Raw genomic sequence first — 23,312 nt, 5'->3', positions numbered from 1 at the left:
AGAGTCCAACCCCTCTCGAGAAGACTGGTTCCAGAGCCCTTGCCGTGCGTCGAGGTGAGGCCAACTATATCTAGTCGGAACTTCTCAACCTCAACTCAGGCTCCTTTCCCACCAGAGAGGTGACATTCTATGTCCCTAGAGCCAGTTTATGCAGCCGGGGATCAGACCGCCAAGGTCCCTGCCTTCGGCCGCTACCCAAAACACAATGCACCCGACCCCCTTGGCCCCTCCCACAGGTGGTGAGCCCACGGGAAGGGGGTCCCATGTTGCCTCTTCGGGCTGTGCCCGGCCGGACTCCATGGGCAGAGGTCCGGCCACCAGGCGCTCGCCAACGTGCCCCACCCCCAGGCCGGGCTCCGGTGACCCACATCCGGGCAAGGGAAACATGGCACCAATGTTGTTCTTCATCATGAGGGGTTCTTGGGCTACGCTTTGTCTGATCCCTCACCTAGGACCTGTTTGCCATGGGTGGCCCTACCAGGGGCATATAGCCCCAGACAACGGAGCTCCTAGGATCATTGGGACACGCAAACCCCTCCACCACAATAAGGTGGTAGCCCAGGAGGGGTAAGGGTACTTTAAGATGAAGATGAAAATCTTCCTCTGTGAGAAAGTTTAAAATCAGCTAAGCTAGATAAGCTAATGCTGATAGTTAGAACGGGAGCCTCTAACCTTTAGCATAATCTCAACCATGCTTCTATAGGCTGATGCTACTAGGGTACAGAAACATGATTCCCTTGACAGGTTGTCGTCACTAAATCGGTTCATAGTTGCCTCTCCTCTCTTTCTTTCTTTTCTTTGTTCTCTCCTCATGTGTAGTTCAAAGTTAGGCTCTGGGAATCTGTGAAGCACCTAGAGACAATCCTGATTGTAAGAGATTCTGAAATGAATTGCTTTTAATTGAATTTGCATGCTTTCTGTCACTATTCAGGTCTACAATGTTGGGAATGTCGGTTGGATGTAACAAACCGATTGAGCTGGAAACATGTTTGCAGAGTATTAATGTCAGTCATTTGGTAACGGTCCAATATGGGGTTTTATCAAACCCCTCAACCTCTGACATCCCATTTCTTCCTGTCGTGGATGGGGACTTCCTTCCAGATGAAGTAGATGTATGCTTAATTGAATGTAACATTTTCATTAAAGAGTTTTCTACCACTAGAACTTGCATGTTCCATTTTTCCCTTGCAGGCATTGATAAGTAATTCCAGCATCCAAAAGAAGGAAGTTTTTTTGGGTCTGAATCATGATGAAGGAACTTACTTCTTAGTCTACACAGTTGCTGGTTTTGATATCACCAGCCAAAGTCTCATCACCAAGGCTCAATTTCTCAATGGACTGGACCACATATTGGCAAGTGCTCAAACTATCACAAAGGAAACAGTAACTTTTCAGTATACTGACTGGGCAGATGAGGAGAACGGCACCAAAAATCGTGACTCACTGAACAGAATGCTTTCGGAATATATGTTCATCTGTCCAGTAACAGATTTTGCCTACAGGTAAACAGCCGTTTTAGCTCTTATGGATTCAGATTTGTGATTATGCAGAAATACTTTCATGCTAATAAAAAAGAAAAATATAATACAAGACGCTGACCCTGAACAATGCACGTATAATATTTTAAATCAAAGAAACTATTGATTAGAGGTTTTATGTGAGATGTGAGAGAATAAATGTCAAAATACTGAAGTGGATTCATGTTTCTTTTGACAGGTATCAAAAAGCTGGTGGTAAGCCTTTCCTTTATTACTTCCAACACCGATCATCCAGAAACCCGTGGCCAGAATGGATGGGTGTCATGCATGGCTACGAGATTGAATTTGTGTTTGGATTACCACTGAATCCATCTCTGGGATACACAGAAGAGGAGGTGAACATGAGCAAGAGGTTCATGAAGTATTGGGCCACCTTTGCTCGAACTGGGTTTGTCTGATAAAAAAAAAAGAAATGGCACAATATCCAGTTAAACAGTGTGCGTGATGAGACCTTGGTGAGTGAACAAATCGATGTCCCCTGTTTTGTTCAGGAATCCAGGCATTGATGGACAACCCTGGCCCATGTTCACTAGTGAAAAAAGGGAGTATGTCACTCTGGATACCCAGAATCCAGAATACAAGTCAAACCTGAGAGCTGATGACTGCCAATTCTGGAACAGTTTAATACCTCAAATTAGAAAAATGGCAGGTAAGCCTCACATGTTTATCACTCAATCTACATACATTATCTGTGGTGGAGACGCCTGCATTTCCATTCAGTAGCCCATAAAGACATGAAAGAGGTTTTCTTTCAAGTAGATCCTGTTCAGTTTAATCTTAACAAAATTCCGTTGTTAGTCTGGACCTGATTTTGACTGGTGATCACCTGTAATACAAAAGTGTGAAGACTGAATGAAGACTTGATGTCTCTTCTTGTTTCTCTCTTCACAGCTGATCTGCAGACTTGCAGTGGAGCAATTGAGCCAATCCTTTCTTTCACTTCCTTCCTTCTTATGTCTCTTTATTACCTTCTGATCCAGTAATGAGCCCTTCTGGGCCAGAACACTAGTTATGAACTCCACTTCTAACATTAGTGGAAGATAAAGTCAGTCTTGTCACTGTTTGCTGTTTATGGGACTTGAAACGTGGGTTTTTTCACAAACATTCAGCAACAAATGCGCTCTATTTTCTTGCATTTATCAAAAATGTTAGGCCTGTTTCCTGTTTGAACTTTTGTGTTTAATCCTCGGTCAAAAAAGAAATCAACAGGTATTGGCTGTGAAATTTCTAATGATTTTTTTCAAAAATTAGGTTTTTAGATCTATGAGGTTTTTTTTTTATTAAATCTTCAGTTAAGTAAGTGGTAATAAATCATTTGAAATCAATTCTGTCTGTTTTTTTTCTTCATCTCAACAATAAAGTATTATATGACACAATTACTAGAATAATTATTAGGTTTTAGCTGAGTCTGCCATTTAAAACCTCTATTTCCAGTGAAAAAAAATATGTTGACCAGGCTCATATGGGATGTCAGTAGGGGGAGGGAACACACAGAGGAGAGTATAAACATAAATCACACATGCAAAAACATTTGCACTGAGCAACCAAAGGTAGAGTTGTATGAGTCAGTGCGGTCAAAGATTAGTGCCCAACTACCGGGTCAGGAATACCTGTAAAGACAGTGGGGAGGGGCCCCAAAATCTACACATCATATCCTATAGTAGCACAGGAAATCAACCAGCACCATGACAGCAGAGTGGTCTACTGGATTGTATTGTGCTATTAGCTCCTCCGGATCGGCCTCAAGGGACCTCGTAGGTCAGGTTAAGTGTTTTAAAACCCTATATTAGATTTATTGGGTAGCCAATGAAGAGAAGCCAACACAGGAGTCATGCGATCTCTTTTGTCAATACCTGGAGGCTTCTAAAAGAATTATCTGGAAATCCCAATAATAATAAATTAAAATAGTTCAGCCTGGAAGTAACAAATGCTGAACCAGTTTAGCAGCATCACGCTGGGTTATTTTCACACTACAATGAATTCTGTCTGATTTAAGGAGAAGGAAAAACTTGGAGCTTCACAAACTGCTGTCTCCTCTGGTTTCATGGATAAATATAGCTATGTCTCATCAGAATAGCAATGACAAATCAATTTACCTCTCCACCAAATGCACATCTGGACGCTGGTGAATGAAAAACAGGAACCTTATTATTATGAGGTGACAGTGCAAATAGCTCCAACAATTGTTAATCTCTTTGGCCACCTTCATGCAACACAAAAAACACCACCTATGAATCCTGTATCCCATAACACAGCACAAGCCTGTACTGCCACACTTAGGTATGCCCACACACATGTGATGACCTGAGAAATGCACCGTTTTCAGTGTCATTATGAATAAATGATTATTCTCACCAGGTTCCAGTTTGTCAAAGGGAGCTTTCATACTTTTTCATTCACAGTTCCTAGGGATTTATTTTCAAGCATCATATATGACCACAGACTCCTTTACTATGGTGAAAGCAAGAGCCAGTGTGACAATGGTACAGCTCACAATACTGTACAGCGTTCACTAGTAGAAATGTCAAGTACAATGGTTGACCTTCTCTAAATGATACAGCACAAAGATTCAGGAGAAAGTGTAAAACTATTGTCTTAATGCTGATTTTCTCTATGTAAATTTATGGATTACAGGAAGTGAATGTTAAGTGTAGGGGAATCGCAGTACATCAAGGGCAGTTTGTGTTGTTGGGTTGCATGAGGTATTATAAGTTTTAGCAAATTATCCTGATTGAATGGTTGTCCATGTGTGGACCACACCAGGAATGTTAACAGGGCCCATTTTTCAATAGCGATATTAACATTAAAGAGTTACTGATCCTATAGAGCAGGTGTCACCAACCCTATGCCCGCGGGCACCTGGTCGCCCATTGGCTCCTTCTCAGTCGCCCACTGGACTTGTTCTAAAAATAGCCCTTATCTCAGTCGCGCTGGACTTGTTCTAAAAATAGCCCTCATGGTTTGCAAAAAAATGTAAAAAAAAAAATGCTGCGCCTTATGTAAATTCTATTGAAAGTTTCACACATATATGTTCACATTACATATATAGTTCGAGGTCATAGTTCACCTAGTCACCTAGTCACCTGCGCATGACAATTTACCCCGCTTTTGCTAGTTAATACATCATTGATTATACCGCGCTAAAAAACATGGCTGAGAAGAGAAAAAACACATGTTCTTAACAAAGACTGGGAAGAGGAGTTCTTTTTTACATCAATATGTGTGTGTGCCTTATTTGTGGAGCTACGGTGACGATTTCAAAGCGGCACAATGTGGAGAGACCCTATCAAACCACTCATGGCAGGTTAAACACAAACTTTCCCCCCAAGACTGCGCTTCCGGCGGAGAAAGCGCGTGAGTTAAAAGCCGCTTTGACCAAGCAGCAGACCTTTTTCACAAGACCGCTGAATAAAGTCAAAAAGGCAACCGAAGCTTCATTCAGAGCTACACATTATTTTATTAAAAACAAGAAGACGTTTTCTGATGGAGAGGTTGTCAAGGGGGCTCTGATGCTAATCGCAGAGACTGTTTTTAAAGATGATAAAAATGGGCCCTAATGTTATCTCAAGTCTGGCTGATGTACAACTTGGGGCAAGTACAGTGACCAGAAGAGTGTCAGCTTTGTCTGAAAACTTGAATGAGCAGCTGGACAAGGACTTAAATACATGCCGGTGGTTCAGCATCCAATGTGATGAATCTGTGGACAGCAGCAGTACAGCTCAACTAATTCGCATGGTATTTGCCGATTTCTCCACTAAAGAAGAGCTCCTCACGTTGATACCACTGAGGACAAATACACGAGGAGTGGACATCTACAACGCGATAAAAACTTTCTTCATGGAGGAAAAAGTGCCGCTGGAGAAGCTCGTGTCGGTAACTACCGATGGTGCACCGGCATTGGTAGGATGCCGTGTGGGCTTCAATGCACATTGCAAGAATGACCCAGACTTTGCACCTTTCCTACACTACCATTGTATCATCCACCAGCAGGCGATATGCGCGAAAGTGACCGGTTTTGACCATGTAATGACCCCTGTTGTAAAAATCATCAATAGCATTTGCGCTAAAGCCAAACAACACTACAACACTAAACAACACAACTATTGTGCATTTCCCCTCTGTGCAAAAAGTTCTTAGTGACAATGTTTCTGCATATATGGCTTTTGATAAAGCTGTAGAAAAATACTGCCAAGTGATTAACAGACTGATGAAAGAGTTTGAGGGCAGGTTTTGTGATTTTGAGCAAATTGAGCCATGTGTGTCATTCATTTCAAATCCCTTTATGTCAGTGGACATTACAGGCACAGCTGAGAACCTGATTACAACCTTCACCTTGGATGCAGGGCAGGTGGAAATGGAAATAATAACTTTGCAAAATGACCTGAACCTTAAAGCACATCGGAGTAGCCTAAACTTTTGTAACCTAGTGGACATGGAAAAGAACAAATCTATCTGCACAGCAGCTATGAAGGTTGCTTGTCTTTTCAGATCCACATATCTCTGTCAATCAGCCTTTTCCAATATGAACTTTGTAAAAAATAAACACCGATCACACCTAACTGATTCACATCTACAGGAGTCACTGAGAGTGGCAGTGACAAACTACACACCAGAATACAGCAAACTAGTGGACAACATGGAATGCCAGGTTTCTCACTAACTGACAGACAAGACTGAACAGTGTTTTAGTAAAACACCATGTTACCTGGTCAATTGATCATTGTTCATTGATTAAATCAGATTCAAAGTTGGAGTTGACACAATCTCATGTATTGGCAAACACAATTTGAGTTCTGTTTTTTGTTAAATGTAATTGTGACATGTTCATTTGCAAAAACTAAATGTCACTTTGACAATGAAACATAAATACATTCATATACAAGTACTTGTCCTAAAATTATGATTATTGTTTTTTTGTGTGAATATGGTATGCTTTTGATTTCTTGATTTGTTTATACATATGTTTTGAGCTGGTAGCCCTCAAGCCATTTGGTAATCTTAAGGTACCCCTCAGCTTTAAAAAGGTTGGTGACCGCTGCTCTAGAGCTCAGTGCTTCAGTTTAGAATCCACAGACTAAGCTCTAGCAGCCAAAGGTAAGGTAGCAGTAAAGTTTTAAAGGTGTATGTGTCAGGTTCCTTGATTAGAAAATTCGATGCATGTCTCAGTGAGCTTTCAATAATTCTCTTCAACTATCACAAAATGATACTAATAAAGTTAACTTCATATTCCCTGAAAGTGTAAGCGACAGTGTTTGAGCTCGCATGTCAGCACTGTCATTAACTTGGAGCCTTAATAAACAGTTTTATAACAATTCAAAACTGTTTCTATTTGGAGAAGATCAAACATGTAAAAAGATCAACTTTTTTGCCAGTAGGCACGAGCATGTTTGTCTTCATTAAACCAATAAAGAGACTGGTTTTAAATGAAAAAGAGTGGGAAAACTTTCTATTGTAAAGGTAACTTTAAATTGTATTGACACAGAGGTCATATACTGTATTTGGCCCTGTGTGTTATTAAATAAAGTTTGCATTCCTTATGTCATTCTGCAATGTCACATGGAATATGCATAAAAAAGTAAACATTATCAAAAAACTTCTACTTGAATCAACCATTTTAATCGAAATATATTTTAGAATTTAGTACTGTTATGTTGCTAAAGAGCATGTAACATCCATCTGATCAGGTTCAAGATGAAGAATGATGATGAAAAAGATGATTTTGAACTTCTACATTTGATTTGTTGTGGCACCTCCTAACTAATATAACCCTTTTTGACTGATGTTTCGGTAGTTGTCTGCAAACTCAGCAGTTTCTGACAAGAAAGAAAAAAAAACAATTCAACTTCATTGCTGAGTTAATTTGTAATGTGCTGGGAACAGCTAAATCTGTAGGTTTGATAGGACAGAATCAGTTCATATTTTCAATGTGTTTGGACTCTAGAATTGGAACGCTGTATAATGATGTGTTTGAGGGGGTGTCAGATATATAGCTTTATGTTAAAAGCCCTCAATTAAATTCCTATTTTCCCACCATAGAGATTAAATAAATATGTTCGAGGAAGAGAAAGTTAACACTCTTATAGTTCAACAGAGTCTCCATTGTTCAATGATCCAGTACCTTCAAAGTCAATACTGGGAATATATTGACATCTGACTCCACCTAGAAAAACAAACATAGGAGTTGTCCCTTCATGATGTGATGACAGCCTGACCTGTGTTGTAAGTCAATCACTCTCACACTTTTAAATGGCCTTCTAAAAATACTGAAATGAAGGAAACAAAAATCTCTCCTTCAACTCACACATTAAATTAGTCTCTAGAAGTGCCTTTTTTCACTTGAGGAACATCACAAAGATCAGGAAACTGCTGACGCGGCATGATGCTGAAAAGTTAGTCCATGCATTTGTTACTTCCAGGCTGGACTACTGTAACTCCTTATTATCAGGGTGTCCAAACAACTCTTTAAGAAGCCTCCAGTTGATCCAAAATGCTGCAGCCAGAGTTCTGACAGGTATTGACAAAAGAGATCACATTACTCCTGTACTGGCGTCGCTTCATTGGCTGCCCGTTAAATTTAGAATAATTTTTAAAACCCTTCTTTTGACCTACAAGGTCCTCAGAGGCCTAGCTCCATCCTACCTGGAGGAGCTAGTGATACCTTACCAGCCCAATAGACCGCTCTGCTCTCAGAATGCTGGTCTACTTGTGGTTCCCAGAGTTTCCAGGAGTAGAATGGGGGGCCCATCATTTAGCTACCAGGCCCCCCTGCTATGGAACCATCTCCCTGTCCAGGTACGGGAGGCTGACTCCATCGCTACTTTTAAGATCAGACTCAAAACCTACCTCTTTGAAAAAGCTTATTGTTACTAATTCAGTAGTTCCAGTTACTATCATAGACAGACAAATTATCATACCTAGGGGGTCGTCTAATCGTTAGGTCACATCTTAGTTATGCTGTTATAGGCCAAGGCTGCCGGGGTCCGGAAACATGATCACCTGACAGGCCTCTGTCACTCCACTGGGTCATGGTTTCCTCTCCTTTCCTCTCCTCATCAAGCAGACTAGTTATGCTGATTCTTGTGTAGTTTTTCTGCTTCTCTCCCCCCCCCCCCCCTCTATTTATTTACAGGTATCGCCGCCCTCGGAGCTGCATAATGACCTCCGGCCCCGCTGAAGTGATTGTGCATCATATTTTTTGTGTGTGTTTCTGTGCTCTGTGCCTCTCCTCTCCTCTCTTCTCCCCCTCCTTCTCCTTCTCCTTTTCCTCTCCCTCTCCTCTCCCTTCCTCTCCTCTTTCCCCTCCTCCTCCTTCTCCTCTCCTCTACCTCCCCTTCACTCTACTTCTCCTCTCCTCTACCCCTCTCCTACCTATCCTATCCTCTACCTGTCCTCCCCCTTCTCCTCTCTCTTTACCCAGCCGGCCATCAGCAGGAGGGTCCCCCTACATGAGCCTGGTCCTGCTCAAGGTTTCTTCCTGTTAAAGGGGAGTTTTTCCTTGCCACTGTTGCTTGTCTGGGGTCAGGCCCTGGGATTCTGGAAAGCACCTTGAAACAATTTTGATTGTATAAGACGCTATATAAATAAAGATTGATTGATTGATTGATTGAAACAAGCATGTAGTATTGGATTATTAGATTAGACTCCATATTACTCTCATGACACATGTTCTGGGGCAACAAATTCTTGTTTAGCATCTAACCAGAAGTGCAAAAACGGCAAATACACATATTACATCAATATTCAGTCTTCTCCTTCTCCACATCAATAGAAATTTCATTTTAAGCTTCATCCAAACATTGGGCCCGATTCACCAATATGTTCTTAGATTCTTTCTTAAGTTGTCCTTAAGAAGTTTTTTAAGAAAACCCTACGTCGGATTCATCAACGCGTTCGTAAGCCCCAGAATTGTTCGCAGCTGTGTTCTTAGATTGATGAATGCCATCTGTTCGTAAGTTGAAAGCGCGTGCCAGGTGAGTCTAATTAACATACGATTAGCATAAGTCACCGCCCACTAATGCCCATAAAAGGAACTGCAGCAGGACCCTGTAGACGGAGCAAAAAGCAGCGAAATGCCCAAAGCGAAATGCCCAAAGCTTGCCCCCTCCACGCCTGATTTCTGACGCCGTGTTGAACAATCAAGAAAGGATGGCTAACACGCTTGATAAAATTGCCTCAACCCGGATGACTATAGCCAACACGCTTAAAGAAATCAACGAGAATGTAAAAAAAGAAGAATGTAAAAAAAAAAATAAACGTGTAAAAGCTGTGCTCGGATTGTGACAATAATGCATTTTATTCACAAACGGGCAATTAATCGCGCTCGAACGTGAACCGCGTGCCTGCAGTCTGGCCCCATCATTGCGTCAGGACGCACATCCTCACGGGGTTGTGGCTCTGTGTCCAAACACATCCAGCGCCCCTTTAACATGCCGATGGTGCGTTCAATGGTGGAGCGACTGCGCGCATGCATCTGATTGAATAAAACTCCTGTGGAGTCAACAACCAGGGCATATCCTCGATCCCCTAATAAAATAAATCAAGATAAAATCAAATAAAAAGACAGTTTTGGCATGGTTTCCAATTTGGTTGATTAATGTTAAGTCATTGGCACATTTACGTAATTTTAAAATTCTCCGTAAATCACCAAAAATAGGAAATAAACAAATAAATAAATAAATATGACAGAATTATCATTGTAATATTGAATTTTATTGAACTGCACAATAGAAGAAAACACAACCATGCCAACATGTCGGCACTGAAATGTGCGCAAGAGTACTCCTGAGTGTTCGTAGGATTTGTTCTTACCTACGAATAAATCCAGGATAAGAAGAAATTGGTGAATGCCACAATCTTCGTCAACTGTTCGTAAGTGGGACTTAAGAACAAATTTGTTCGTAAGAACGCTTCGTGAATCTGGCCCATTGTTTGCATGTCTAGTGTGAACACCAATGCAATTCCTACTCACTGACCAATTAGATGGGGATTTTAATTTATTGTTATGACTTCATTAGATTAATTACAAATTGCATTCTATATTGCATGTCATGATGCAATATTATGCAGGTGAGTTTGAAAACCTTTTGTTCCACCAATATTTGTCATCCCGTCCCTCATTTGCACCGCCTCCACTAGCATCTATATATAAACTCAAGCATACCGGTACTTACATTTAACCAGAAGCAGAAAGAGGAAGCCCATCACAACTGTCTATATTTCCAGAATTACAACATAAACTTCTGACCTAGGTAAGACTCTCTTGTATACAGAAGTCCATGTTGTCATGACGAGGGAGCCCCCAGAAGGAGCACTCTCCAGCACTCCCTCTAAGGACTCCAAAAAGGGTGGATACGCTGAACTGCTGTTTGGGCCATAGGCACAAACAACAGTCAGGATCCGTCCCCCCACCCGAAGGCGAAGGGAGGCTACCCTCTCATCCACCGGGCTAAACTCCAATATACAGGCACTGAGCTGGGAAGCAACGAGAATTGCCACCCCTGCCCGTCGCCTCTCACCATCGGCACCTCCAGAGTGGTAGAGAGTCCAACCCCTCTCGAGAAGACTGGTTCCAGAGCCCTTGCCGTGCGTCGAGGTGAGGCCAACTATATCTAGTCGGAACTTCTCAACCTCAACTCAGGCTCCTTTCCCACCAGAGAGGTGACATTCTATGTCCCTAGAGCCAGTTTATGCAGCCGGGGATCAGACCGCCAAGGTCCCTGCCTTCGGCCGCTACCCAAAACACAATGCACCCGACCCCCTTGGCCCCTCCCACAGGTGGTGAGCCCACGGGAAGGGGGTCCCATGTTGCCTCTTCGGGCTGTGCCCGGCCGGACTCCATGGGCAGAGGTCCGGCCACCAGGCGCTCGCCAACGTGCCCCACCCCCAGGCCGGGCTCCGGTGACCCACATCCGGGCAAGGGAAACATGGCACCAATGTTGTTCTTCATCATGAGGGGTTCTTGGGCTACGCTTTGTCTGATCCCTCACCTAGGACCTGTTTGCCATGGGTGGCCCTACCAGGGGCATATAGCCCCAGACAACGGAGCTCCTAGGATCATTGGGACACGCAAACCCCTCCACCACAATAAGGTGGTAGCCCAGGAGGGGTAAGGGTACTTTAAGATGAAGATGAAAATCTTCCTCTGTGAGAAAGTTTAAAATCAGCTAAGCTAGATAAGCTAATGCTGATAGTTAGAACGGGAGCCTCTAACCTTTAGCATAATCTCAACCATGCTTCTATAGGCTGATGCTACTAGGGTACAGAAACATGATTCCCTTGACAGGTTGTCGTCACTAAATCGGTTCATAGTTGCCTCTCCTCTCTTTCTTTCTTTTCTTTGTTCTCTCCTCATGTGTAGTTCAAAGTTAGGCTCTGGGAATCTGTGAAGCACCTAGAGACAATCCTGATTGTAAGAGATTCTGAAATGAATTGCTTTTAATTGAATTTGCATGCTTTCTGTCACTATTCAGGTCTACAATGTTGGGAATGTCGGTTGGATGTAACAAACCGATTGAGCTGGAAACATGTTTGCAGAGTATTAATGTCAGTCATTTGGTAACGGTCCAATATGGGGTTTTATCAAACCCCTCAACCTCTGACATCCCATTTCTTCCTGTCGTGGATGGGGACTTCCTTCCAGATGAAGTAGATGTATGCTTAATTGAATGTAACATTTTCATTAAAGAGTTTTCTACCACTAGAACTTGCATGTTCCATTTTTCCCTTGCAGGCATTGATAAGTAATTCCAGCATCCAAAAGAAGGAAGTTTTTTTGGGTCTGAATCATGATGAAGGAACTTACTTCTTAGTCTACACAGTTGCTGGTTTTGATATCACCAGCCAAAGTCTCATCACCAAGGCTCAATTTCTCAATGGACTGGACCACATATTGGCAAGTGCTCAAACTATCACAAAGGAAACAGTAACTTTTCAGTATACTGACTGGGCAGATGAGGAGAACGGCACCAAAAATCGTGACTCACTGAACAGAATGCTTTCGGAATATATGTTCATCTGTCCAGTAACAGATTTTGCCTACAGGTAAACAGCCGTTTTAGCTCTTATGGATTCAGATTTGTGATTATGCAGAAATACTTTCATGCTAATAAAAAAGAAAAATATAATACAAGACGCTGACCCTGAACAATGCACGTATAATATTTTAAATCAAAGAAACTATTGATTAGAGGTTTTATGTGAGATGTGAGAGAATAAATGTCAAAATACTGAAGTGGATTCATGTTTCTTTTGACAGGTATCAAAAAGCTGGTGGTAAGCCTTTCCTTTATTACTTCCAACACCGATCATCCAGAAACCCGTGGCCAGAATGGATGGGTGTCATGCATGGCTACGAGATTGAATTTGTGTTTGGATTACCACTGAATCCATCTCTGGGATACACAGAAGAGGAGGTGAACATGAGCAAGAGGTTCATGAAGTATTGGGCCACCTTTGCTCGAACTGGGTTTGTCTGATAAAAAAAAAAGAAATGGCACAATATCCAGTTAAACAGTGTGCGTGATGAGACCTTGGTGAGTGAACAAATCGATGTCCCCTGTTTTGTTCAGGAATCCAGGCATTGATGGACAACCCTGGCCCATGTTCACTAGTGAAAAAAGGGAGTATGTCACTCTGGATACCCAGAATCCAGAATACAAGTCAAACCTGAGAGCTGATGACTGCCAATTCTGGAACAGTTTAATACCTCAAATTAGAAAAATGGCAGGTAAGCCTCACATGTTTATCACTCAATCTACATACATTATCTGTGGTGGAGACGCCTGCATTTCCATTCAGTAGCCCATAAAGACATGAAAGAGGTTTTCTTTCAAGTAGATCCTGTTCAGTTTAATCTTAACAAAATTCCGTTGTTAGTCTGGACCTGATTTTGACTGGTGATCACCTGTAATACAAAAGTGTGAAGACTGAATGAAGACTTGATGTCTCTTCTTGTTTCTCTCTTCACAGCTGATCTGCAGACTTGCAGTGGAGCAATTGAGCCAATCCTTTCTTTCACTTCCTTCCTTCTTATGTCTCTTTATTACCTTCTGATCCAGTAATGAGCCCTTCTGGGCCAGAACACTAGTTATGAACTCCACTTCTAACATTAGTGGAAGATAAAGTCAGTCTTGTCACTGTTTGCTGTTTATGGGACTTGGAACGTGGGTTTTTTCACAAACATTCAGCAACAAATGCGCTCTATTTTCTTGCATTTATCAAAAATGTTAGGCCTGTTTCCTGTTTGAACTTTTGTGTTTAATCCTCGGTCAAAAAAGAAATCAACAGGTATTGGCTGTGAAATTTCTAATGATTTTTTTCAAAAATTAGGTTTTTAGATCTATGAGGTTTTTTTTTTATTAAATCTTCAGTTAAGTAAGTGGTAATAAATCATTTGAAATCAATTCTGTCTGTTTTTTTTTCTTCATCTCAACAATAAAGTATTATATGACACAATTACTAGAATAATTATTAGGTTTTAGCTGAGTCTGCCATTTAAAACCTCTATTTCCAGTGAAAAAAAATATGTTGACCAGGCTCATATGGGATGTCAGTAGGGGGAGGGAACACACAGAGGAGAGTATAAACATAAATCACACATGCAAAAACATTTGCACTGAGCAACCAAAGGTAGAGTTGTATGAGTCAGTGCGGTCAAAGATTAGTGCCCAACTACCGGGTCAGGAATACCTGTAAAGACAGTGGGGAGGGGCCCCAAAATCTACGCATCATATCCTATAGTAGCACAGGAAATCAACCAGCACCATGACAGCAGAGTGGTCTACTGGATTGTATTGTGCTATTAGCTCCTCCGGATCGGCCTCAAGGGACCTCGTAGGTCAGGTTAAGTGTTTTAAAACCCTATATTAGATTTATTGGGTAGCCAATGAAGAGAAGCCAACACAGGAGTCATGCGATCTCTTTTGTCAATACCTGGAGGCTTCTAAAAGAATTATCTGGAAATCCCAATAATAATAAATTAAAATAGTTCAGCCTGGAAGTAACAAATGCTGAACCAGTTTAGCAGCATCACGCTGGGTTATTTTCACACTACAATGAATTCTGTCTGATTTAAGGAGAAGGAAAAACTTGGAGCTTCACAAACTGCTGTCTCCTCTGGTTTCATGGATAAATATAGCTATGTCTCATCAGAATAGCAATGACAAATCAATTTACCTCTCCACCAAATGCACATCTGGACGCTGGTGAATGAAAAACAGGAACCTTATTATTATGAGGTGACAGTGCAAATAGCTCCAACAATTGTTAATCTCTTTGGCCACCTTCATGCAACACAAAAAACACCACCTATGAATCCTGTATCCCATAACACAGCACAAGCCTGTACTGCCACACTTAGGTATGCCCACACACATGTGATGACCTGAGAAATGCACCGTTTTCAGTGTCATTATGAATAAATGATTATTCTCACCAGGTTCCAGTTTGTCAAAGGGAGCTTTCATACTTTTTCATTCACAGTTCCTAGGGATTTATTTTCAAGCATCATATATGACCACAGACTCCTTTACTATGGTGAAAGCAAGAGCCAGTGTGACAATGGTACAGCTCACAATACTGTACAGCGTTCACTAGTAGAAATGTCAAGTACAATGGTTGACCTTCTCTAAATGATACAGCACAAAGATTCAGGAGAAAGTGTAAAACTATTGTCTTAATGCTGATTTTCTCTATGTAAATTTATGGATTACAGGAAGTGAATGTTAAGTGTAGGGGAATCGCAGTACATCAAGGGCAGTTTGTGTTGTTGGGTTGCATGAGGTATTATAAGTTTTAGCAAATTATCCTGATTGAATGGTTGTCCATGTGTGGACCACACCAGGAATGTTAACAGGGCCCATTTTTCAATAGCGATATTAACATTAAAGAGTTACTGATCCTATAGAGCAGGTGTCACCAACCCTATGCCCGCGGGCACCTGGTCGCCCATTGGCTCCTTCTCAGTCGCCCACTGGACTTGTTCTAAAAATAGCCCTTATCTCAGTCGCGCTGGACTTGTTCTAAAAATAGCCCTCATGGTTTGCAAAAAAATGTAAAAAAAAAAATGCTGCGCCTTATGTAAATTCTATTGAAAGTTTCACACATATATGTTCACATTACATATATAGTTCGAGGTCATAGTTCACCTAGTCACCTAGTCACCTGCGCATGACAATTTACCCCGCTTTTGCTAGTTAATACATCATTGATTATACCGCGCTAAAAAACATGGCTGAGAAGAGAAAAAACACATGTTCTTAACAAAGACTGGGAAGAGGAGTTCTTTTTTACATCAATATGTGTGTGTGCCTTATTTGTGGAGCTACGGTGACGATTTCAAAGCGGCACAATGTGGAGAGACCCTATCAAACCACTCATGGCAGGTTAAACACAAACTTTCCCCCCAAGACTGCGCTTCCGGCGGAGAAAGCGCGTGAGTTAAAAGCCGCTTTGACCAAGCAGCAGACCTTTTTCACAAGACCGCTGAATAAAGTCAAAAAGGCAACCGAAGCTTCATTCAGAGCTACACATTATTTTATTAAAAACAAGAAGACGTTTTCTGATGGAGAGGTTGTCAAGGGGGCTCTGATGCTAATCGCAGAGACTGTTTTTAAAGATGATAAAAATGGGCCCTAATGTTATCTCAAGTCTGGCTGATGTACAACTTGGGGCAAGTACAGTGACCAGAAGAGTGTCAGCTTTGTCTGAAAACTTGAATGAGCAGCTGGACAAGGACTTAAATACATGCCGGTGGTTCAGCATCCAATGTGATGAATCTGTGGACAGCAGCAGTACAGCTCAACTAATTCGCATGGTATTTGCCGATTTCTCCACTAAAGAAGAGCTCCTCACGTTGATACCACTGAGGACAAATACACGAGGAGTGGACATCTACAACGCGATAAAAACTTTCTTCATGGAGGAAAAAGTGCCGCTGGAGAAGCTCGTGTCGGTAACTACCGATGGTGCACCGGCATTGGTAGGATGCCGTGTGGGCTTCAATGCACATTGCAAGAATGACCCAGACTTTGCACCTTTCCTACACTACCATTGTATCATCCACCAGCAGGCGATATGCGCGAAAGTGACCGGTTTTGACCATGTAATGACCCCTGTTGTAAAAATCATCAATAGCATTTGCGCTAAAGCCAAACAACACTACAACACTAAACAACACAACTATTGTGCATTTCCCCTCTGTGCAAAAAGTTCTTAGTGACAATGTTTCTGCATATATGGCTTTTGATAAAGCTGTAGAAAAATACTGCCAAGTGATTAACAGACTGATGAAAGAGTTTGAGGGCAGGTTTTGTGATTTTGAGCAAATTGAGCCATGTGTGTCATTCATTTCAAATCCCTTTATGTCAGTGGACATTACAGGCACAGCTGAGAACCTGATTACAACCTTCACCTTGGATGCAGGGCAGGTGGAAATGGAAATAATAACTTTGCAAAATGACCTGAACCTTAAAGCACATCGGAGTAGCCTAAACTTTTGTAACCTAGTGGACATGGAAAAGTACAAATCTATCTGCACAGCAGCTATGAAGGTTGCTTGTCTTTTCAGATCCACATATCTCTGTCAATCAGCCTTTTCCAATATGAACTTTGTAAAAAATAAACACCGATCACACCTAACTGATTCACATCTACAGGAGTCACTGAGAGTGGCAGTGACAAACTACACACCAGAATACAGCAAACTAGTGGACAACATGGAATGCCAGGTTTCTCACTAACTGACAGACAAGACTGAACAGTGTTTTAGTAAAACACCATGTTACCTGGTCAATTGATCATTGTTCATTGATTAAATCAGATTCAAAGTTGGAGTTGACACAATCTCATGTATTGGCAAACACAATTTGAGTTCTGTTTTTTGTTAAATGTAATTGTGACATGTTCATTTGCAAAAACTAAATGTCACTTTGACAATGAAACATAAATACATTCATATACAAGTACTTGTCCTAAAATTATGATTATTGGTTTTTTGTGTGAATATGGTATGCTTTTGATTTCTTGATTTGTTTATACATATGTTTTGAGCTGGTAGCCCTCAAGCCATTTGGTAATCTTAAGGTACCCCTCAGCTTTAAAAAGGTTGGTGACCGCTGCTCTAGAGCTGAGTGCTTCAGTTTAGAATCCACAGACTAAGCTCTAGCAGCCAAAGGTAAGGTACAGTAAAGTTTTAAAGGTGTATGTGTCAGGTTCCTTGATTAGAAAATTAGATGCATGCCTCAGTGAGCTTTCAATAATTCTCTTCAACTATCACAAAATGATACTAATAAAGTTAACTTCATATTCCCTGAAAGTGTAAGCGACAGTGTTTGAGCTCGCATGTCAGCACTGTCATTAACTTGGAGCCTTAATAAACAGTTTTATAACAATTCAAAACTGTTTCTATTTGGAGAAGATCAAACATGTAAAAAGATCAACTTTTTTGCCAGTAGGCACGAGCATGTTTGTCTTCATTAAACCAATAAAGAGACTGGTTTTAAATGAAAAAGAGTGGGAAAACTTTCTATTGTAAAGGTAACTTTAAATTGTATTGACACAGAGGTCATATACTGTATTTGGCCCTGTGTGTTATTAAATAAAGTTTGCATTCCTTATGTCATTCTGCAATGTCACATGGAATATGCATAAAAAAGTAAACATTATCAAAAAACTTCTACTTGAATCAACCATTTTAATCGAAATATATTTTAGAATTTAGTACTGTTATGTTGCTAAAGAGCATGTAACATCCATCTGATCAGGTTCAAGATGAAGAATGATGATGAAAAAGATGATTTTGAACTTCTACATTTGATTTGTTGTGGCACCTCCTAACTAATATAACCCTTTTTGACTGATGTTTCGGTAGTTGTCTGCAAACTCAGCAGTTTCTGACAAGAAAGAAAAAAAAACAATTCAACTTCATTGCTGAGTTAATTTGTAATGTGCTGGGAACAGCTAAATCTGTAGGTTTGATAGGACAGAATCAGTTCATATTTTCAATGTGTTTGGACTCTAGAATTGGAACGCTGTATAATGATGTGTTTGAGGGGGTGTCAGATATATAGCTTTATGTTAAAAGCCCTCAATTAAATTCCTATTTTCCCACCATAGAGATTAAATAAATATGTTCGAGGAAGAGAAAGTTAACACTCTTATAGTTCAACAGAGTCTCCATTGTTCAATGATCCAGTACCTTCAAAGTCAATACTGGGAATATATTGACATCTGACTCCACCTAGAAAAACAAACATAGGAGTTGTCCCTTCATGATGTGATGACAGCCTGACCTGTGTTGTAAGTCAATCACTCTCACACTTTTAAATGGCCTTCTAAAAATACTGAAATGAAGGAAACAAGCATGTAGTATTGGATTATTAGATTAGACTCCATATTACTCTCATGACACATGTTCTGGGGCAACAAATTCTTGTTTAGCATCTAACCAGAAGTGCAAAAACGGCAAATACACATATTACATCAATATTCAGTCTTCTCCTTCTCCACATCAATAGAAATTTCATTTTAAGCTTCATCCAAACATTGTTTGCATGTCTAGTGTGAACACCAATGCAATTCCTACTCACTGACCAATTAGATGGGGATTTTAATTTATTGTTATGACTTCATTAGATTAATTACAAATTGCATTCTATATTGCATGTCATGATGCAATATTATGCAGGTGAGTTTGAAAACCTTTTGTTCCACCAATATTTGTCATCCCGTCCCTCATTTGCACCGCCTCCACTAGCATCTATATATAAACTCAAGCATACCGGTACTTACATTTAACCAGAAGCAGAAAGAGGAAGCCCATCACAACTGTCTATATTTCCAGAATTACAACATAAACGTCTGACCTAGGTAAGACTCTCTTATATACAGAAGTCCATGTTGTCATGGTTCTTCTACCTGGATAACAGCCTAATTGTGTGCTCTTTACAACCCGATGATCCATCTGTCTGTTTCCACGCAAACAAAAAATCTAAATTAGTATTTGTTGTAAGCATCTTCATTTGATGAAAATATACATGCTCACTTTAGCATTTTTTAAATTATGTACACTCAAAACAGTTTTTTTCATTGTCTAGGATTTTCCTATGGCAACGTTTGCTTTTCTGCTGTTGCTCCCATATGTCCTGTCTTTATCATTTGCCACTGAGGATGAGCTCATAGTCACAACAACAAGTGGACAAGTTCAGGGTAAACTGCTACCAACGCTGGATGGTGAGGTCAGAGCATTTCTCGGCATCCCGTATGCCAAACCTCCTGTAGAAAACCTACGATTCAGACCTCCACAACCAGCAGATCGCTGGCAGGGAGTCAAGGATGCCACAAATTATGGAAATTCCTGCTTACAGTTGAAGGATACAACATTTCCAGGTGGCCTTATTTGTATGTCACCAAATTACAATGCCATGCAATGTCTGATAATGTCATAATTCTATCCAGAATTCACAGGAGCAGAGACATGGAACCCAAACACACCGGTGAGTGAGGACTGTCTGTATCTGAACATCTGGACCCCACAAATGAAGAAAGATGGCCACCAGTCACCACTGCCTGTCATGATCTGGATCTATGGAGGCGGGTTCACCACAGGAACGTCCTCTCTGGATCTTTATGATGGTCGCTACCTGACTAAATCTGAAGATGTGATTGTAGTATCCATGAACTACAGGTGAGAACAAGCTTGATATTAGATTTAAACTGAACCTGCATCGGGATTATTTTGAGCACTTTTTACGACTGCACAAAACAACAAATGGTTTAATAGCTTCAGCTTCAGCAACAGACTCCTGCAGCCTCGCTGCTCTAAGGAACGGTACAGGAAGTCATTCCTGCCGTCCGCCATTAAACTCTATAATTCACCCAAACCAACTCAACAATAATTTTGTAATGTTTATGTTGTAATTTTATTTCTGTTTTATTCTATATTTATGTATATATGCATATAATGCTTATATATATATATTTATAACATCTAATCTTATTTGTATTTATTTATTCTGTTTCTATACTTTGTATAGGTTGCTACTACAATTCAATTTCCCTATGGGGATGAATAAAGTACATCTTAATCTTAAATGGAGATAAAATATTTTTGCCAACAAATCATAGATTTTTAACATTGGTGTAGTATTTATTAGTACTTAAAAAACTTTCCTACTGTCTATCTGACTTTTGACAGACTTTCAGTGTTTGGATTCCTGTCTCTTCCCCAAAACACTAATGTCCGTGGTAATGCGGCACTGATGGACCAGCGCTTGGCCATCCAGTGGGTGGTGGACAACATCGCTGCATTTGGAGGGGATCCTTCACAGGTCTAATATTTATTTCTTCTGTTTAAATGAAGATAATGACAAAGCTAGTTGGTTAAGACCGGTGAACATGGTTGGCCTCAATGCACTTAGGAACAAGGAGCTGTAACTCTCACTCTTGTTTGGCTGTTTCCAGATAACTTTGTTTGGAGAAAGTGCTGGCTCAGCAAGTGTGGGCTTGCATGTTCTCTCTCCAGGCAGCAACGTTCTCTTTAAAAGAGCTGTGATGCAGAGTGGAGTTCCCACTGCATTCTGGGCAACACTCAGCCTGGAAGAGACCTGGAGAAGGTAGACTGAATTAATGTTTTTCATGTTTTCTTTAACTAACTAAACTAATCATGAGGAGAGATTTGAACATCTCTGTGACTGTATTGCCCAACAATGTTCTCAAGATTTAAGCATTTATTATAGTCTCTAATTTCTTGTCAAAATTCAGGGCCGCCAAGATGGGCACATTACTGGAGTGTCCCATTTCTAATCCAGCTGAACTGGAAGCATGTCTGCAGAGGGTTGATGCCTCTGCTCTTCTAACAGCTCAGTTTGGAGTTCTGACAGGACTTGGAACCTCCCCTTTTCTCCCTGTGGTTGATGGAGTATTCCTGCCAGATACATTAGAAGTATGCGTGTGCTTCTAGATTTATAAAACTTTTACAAGGATACAATTCATATAAAATATTTTTCTTCGCACACAAATGTGAAATGTTGTTTTCACATACAGGCACTTCTGGAGAGTAAAAGCAGCAAAATGGAGCTTCTGTTGGGTTTGAACAAAAATGAAGGAAGCTACTTCCTGGTATATTCCTTCCCTGGATATGACCTTGGTGACAGCCTCATCAGCAAAAAACAGTTCCATTATGGGCTGGAACTTCTTTTGGGAAATGAATCAGTACCTTATTTTGACATCATCTTTACTTTATACAAACATGTAACTGATCAATCACATTCTGGAACACTCCGAGACACACTAGAAAGGATGACTTCAGATATCCTGTTCAACTGTCCTGTGCAAAGATTTGCTGAAGGGTAAAAAAAAACTTTTAGATTTTATACTTTTATCTGAAATGATAAATGTTTATTGATAATGCTTGCTAGTGATTGAAAAATCTAATATGTAACTTTTATTTGTGTAGTATCTTTGACAAACTGTTCATAGGCACCCAGCGCTTCCTCCAAACCAAGCAAAAATTGCATGGAAAACTCTTAAGCTTATCAGGAAACCTTGTGCTGCTGATTATTTAGCCTAGTCAGCCTTTTGTGCTATGATTCCTGTTATTAGCCTGAGATATTTTTTTCTTCATTCTTTCTTTTTATATCTCCCCAGTTATCAAAAAGCTGGTGGTAAGCCTTTCCTCTATTACTTTCAACACCGATCGTCTGTCAACCCGTGGCCGGAATGGATGGGTGTCATGCACGGCTACGAGATTGAGTTTGTGTTTGGATTACCCATGAATCCATCTCTGGGATACACTCAAGAGGAGGTGAACATGAGCAAGAGGTTCATGAAGTATTGGGCCACCTTTGCTCGGACAGGGTATGCAAAAACAACTTCCTAATCAGTGCTTGGAATGGAATCTAATGGAATTTAATTTTCATCTCCACTTTTCAGAAATCCAGGAAATGATGACCAACCCTGGCCTGTGTTCACTTCTGAAACATCAACGTACATCACTCTGGACACCCAGGCTCCAAAGTACAAGAAGGAATTAAGAGCCAAACAATGCAGATTCTGGAGTCTATTTTTTTAATAATCAGTAAAACAAATGAATATGTGTCCGACCGATGACCATCTCTCCCTCTCTGTCTCTTATCTAATTATGTCGCTCTTTCTGTCTCCTCTCATCTGTGTTTGCCACTCTCTCTCATTTTGAGTCTTTTACACTTTTATAAAATGATGCAATACTTTGGTCCAACTACTCAGAATAGCAACAACTTATCTCTTTTTTTCTAGTGCATCATATTACTGGATATGCACCATTTTCTCTGCACTTTACTTTCCTTCTGCAACTTCTGGTTTTCTTGGTGCTTGTGGTGAAATCATGTTTCAGAAGAAGAATCATGAGTGATTCCTGATGTTGATGGATTAATTCTGTTATGTCATATATTAAAAACGCCCAACACAACCATTCGATTCGTGAAAAGTTATAATGTATTAATTCTTCACCCAGATTACAACACCATATTTCCCCCCCGTAAAACACTCCACTCAATTCTAGGTATGTACCACAGTTCCTTGATGCCTCCGTGCTGTGTAAAGCGCATGCCATTCGCAGGTTTCCCACCGTTGGAATGTTTGCGGTCCATAAATGTCCTCCGAAAGCGCAGTGGTGTGTCCAGAGGCCTCCACGAATGAAAAGTTCAAAAGAAAGAAAAAAAAAAAGTATAATCCGAGGACAGCGTCCACGATTAAAACGTTGAATAATAATCCAATCTGGGCGGAAAGGTGTCCATCAGG

The 23,312-nt window shown here is 40.7% G+C and overlaps 3 protein-coding genes across 4 annotated transcripts; all 3 read left to right on the top strand.

Annotated features, from left to right (window-relative positions):
- LOC115251574 (acetylcholinesterase-like) lies at positions 1–2,863 on the top strand. Its single transcript, XM_029844374.1, has 6 exons — positions 1–54; positions 932–1,112; positions 1,192–1,502; positions 1,717–1,926; positions 2,030–2,187; positions 2,430–2,863. Exons 2-6 carry the CDS (start codon positions 939–941, stop codon positions 2,519–2,521), a joined length of 945 nt encoding a protein of 314 aa, XP_029700234.1. The 5' UTR covers positions 1–54; positions 932–938; the 3' UTR covers positions 2,522–2,863.
- Positions 2,864–10,690: 7,827 nt separating this feature from the next.
- Positions 10,691–22,983, top strand: LOC101063701 (cholinesterase-like). 2 transcript variants are annotated; one of them, XM_029843956.1, is made up of 9 exons: positions 10,691–10,786; positions 19,631–19,922; positions 19,992–20,220; positions 20,731–20,863; positions 20,997–21,148; positions 21,297–21,477; positions 21,579–21,883; positions 22,182–22,391; positions 22,467–22,983. In XM_029843956.1, exons 2-9 carry the CDS (start codon positions 19,640–19,642, stop codon positions 22,603–22,605), a joined length of 1,632 nt encoding a protein of 543 aa, XP_029699816.1. In that variant the 5' UTR covers positions 10,691–10,786; positions 19,631–19,639; the 3' UTR covers positions 22,606–22,983. The 2 variants fall into 2 exon arrangements, with proteins under 2 accessions (XP_029699816.1, XP_029699817.1); XM_029843957.1 differs by lacking the exon at positions 10,691–10,786 and adding an exon at positions 19,270–19,403.
- Positions 11,077–13,939, top strand: LOC115251497 (acetylcholinesterase-like). The gene is made up of 6 exons (XM_029843958.1): positions 11,077–11,130; positions 12,008–12,188; positions 12,268–12,578; positions 12,793–13,002; positions 13,106–13,263; positions 13,506–13,939. Exons 2-6 carry the CDS (start codon positions 12,015–12,017, stop codon positions 13,595–13,597), a joined length of 945 nt encoding a protein of 314 aa, XP_029699818.1. The 5' UTR covers positions 11,077–11,130; positions 12,008–12,014; the 3' UTR covers positions 13,598–13,939.
- Positions 22,984–23,312: the final 329 nt, after the last annotated feature.

Source organism: Takifugu rubripes, chromosome 11 (assembly GCF_901000725.2).
Source record: "Takifugu rubripes chromosome 11, fTakRub1.2, whole genome shotgun sequence".
Taxonomy (NCBI): Eukaryota; Metazoa; Chordata; class Actinopteri; order Tetraodontiformes; family Tetraodontidae; genus Takifugu; species Takifugu rubripes.
This window is presented reverse-complemented; position numbering and strand designations above follow the sequence as displayed.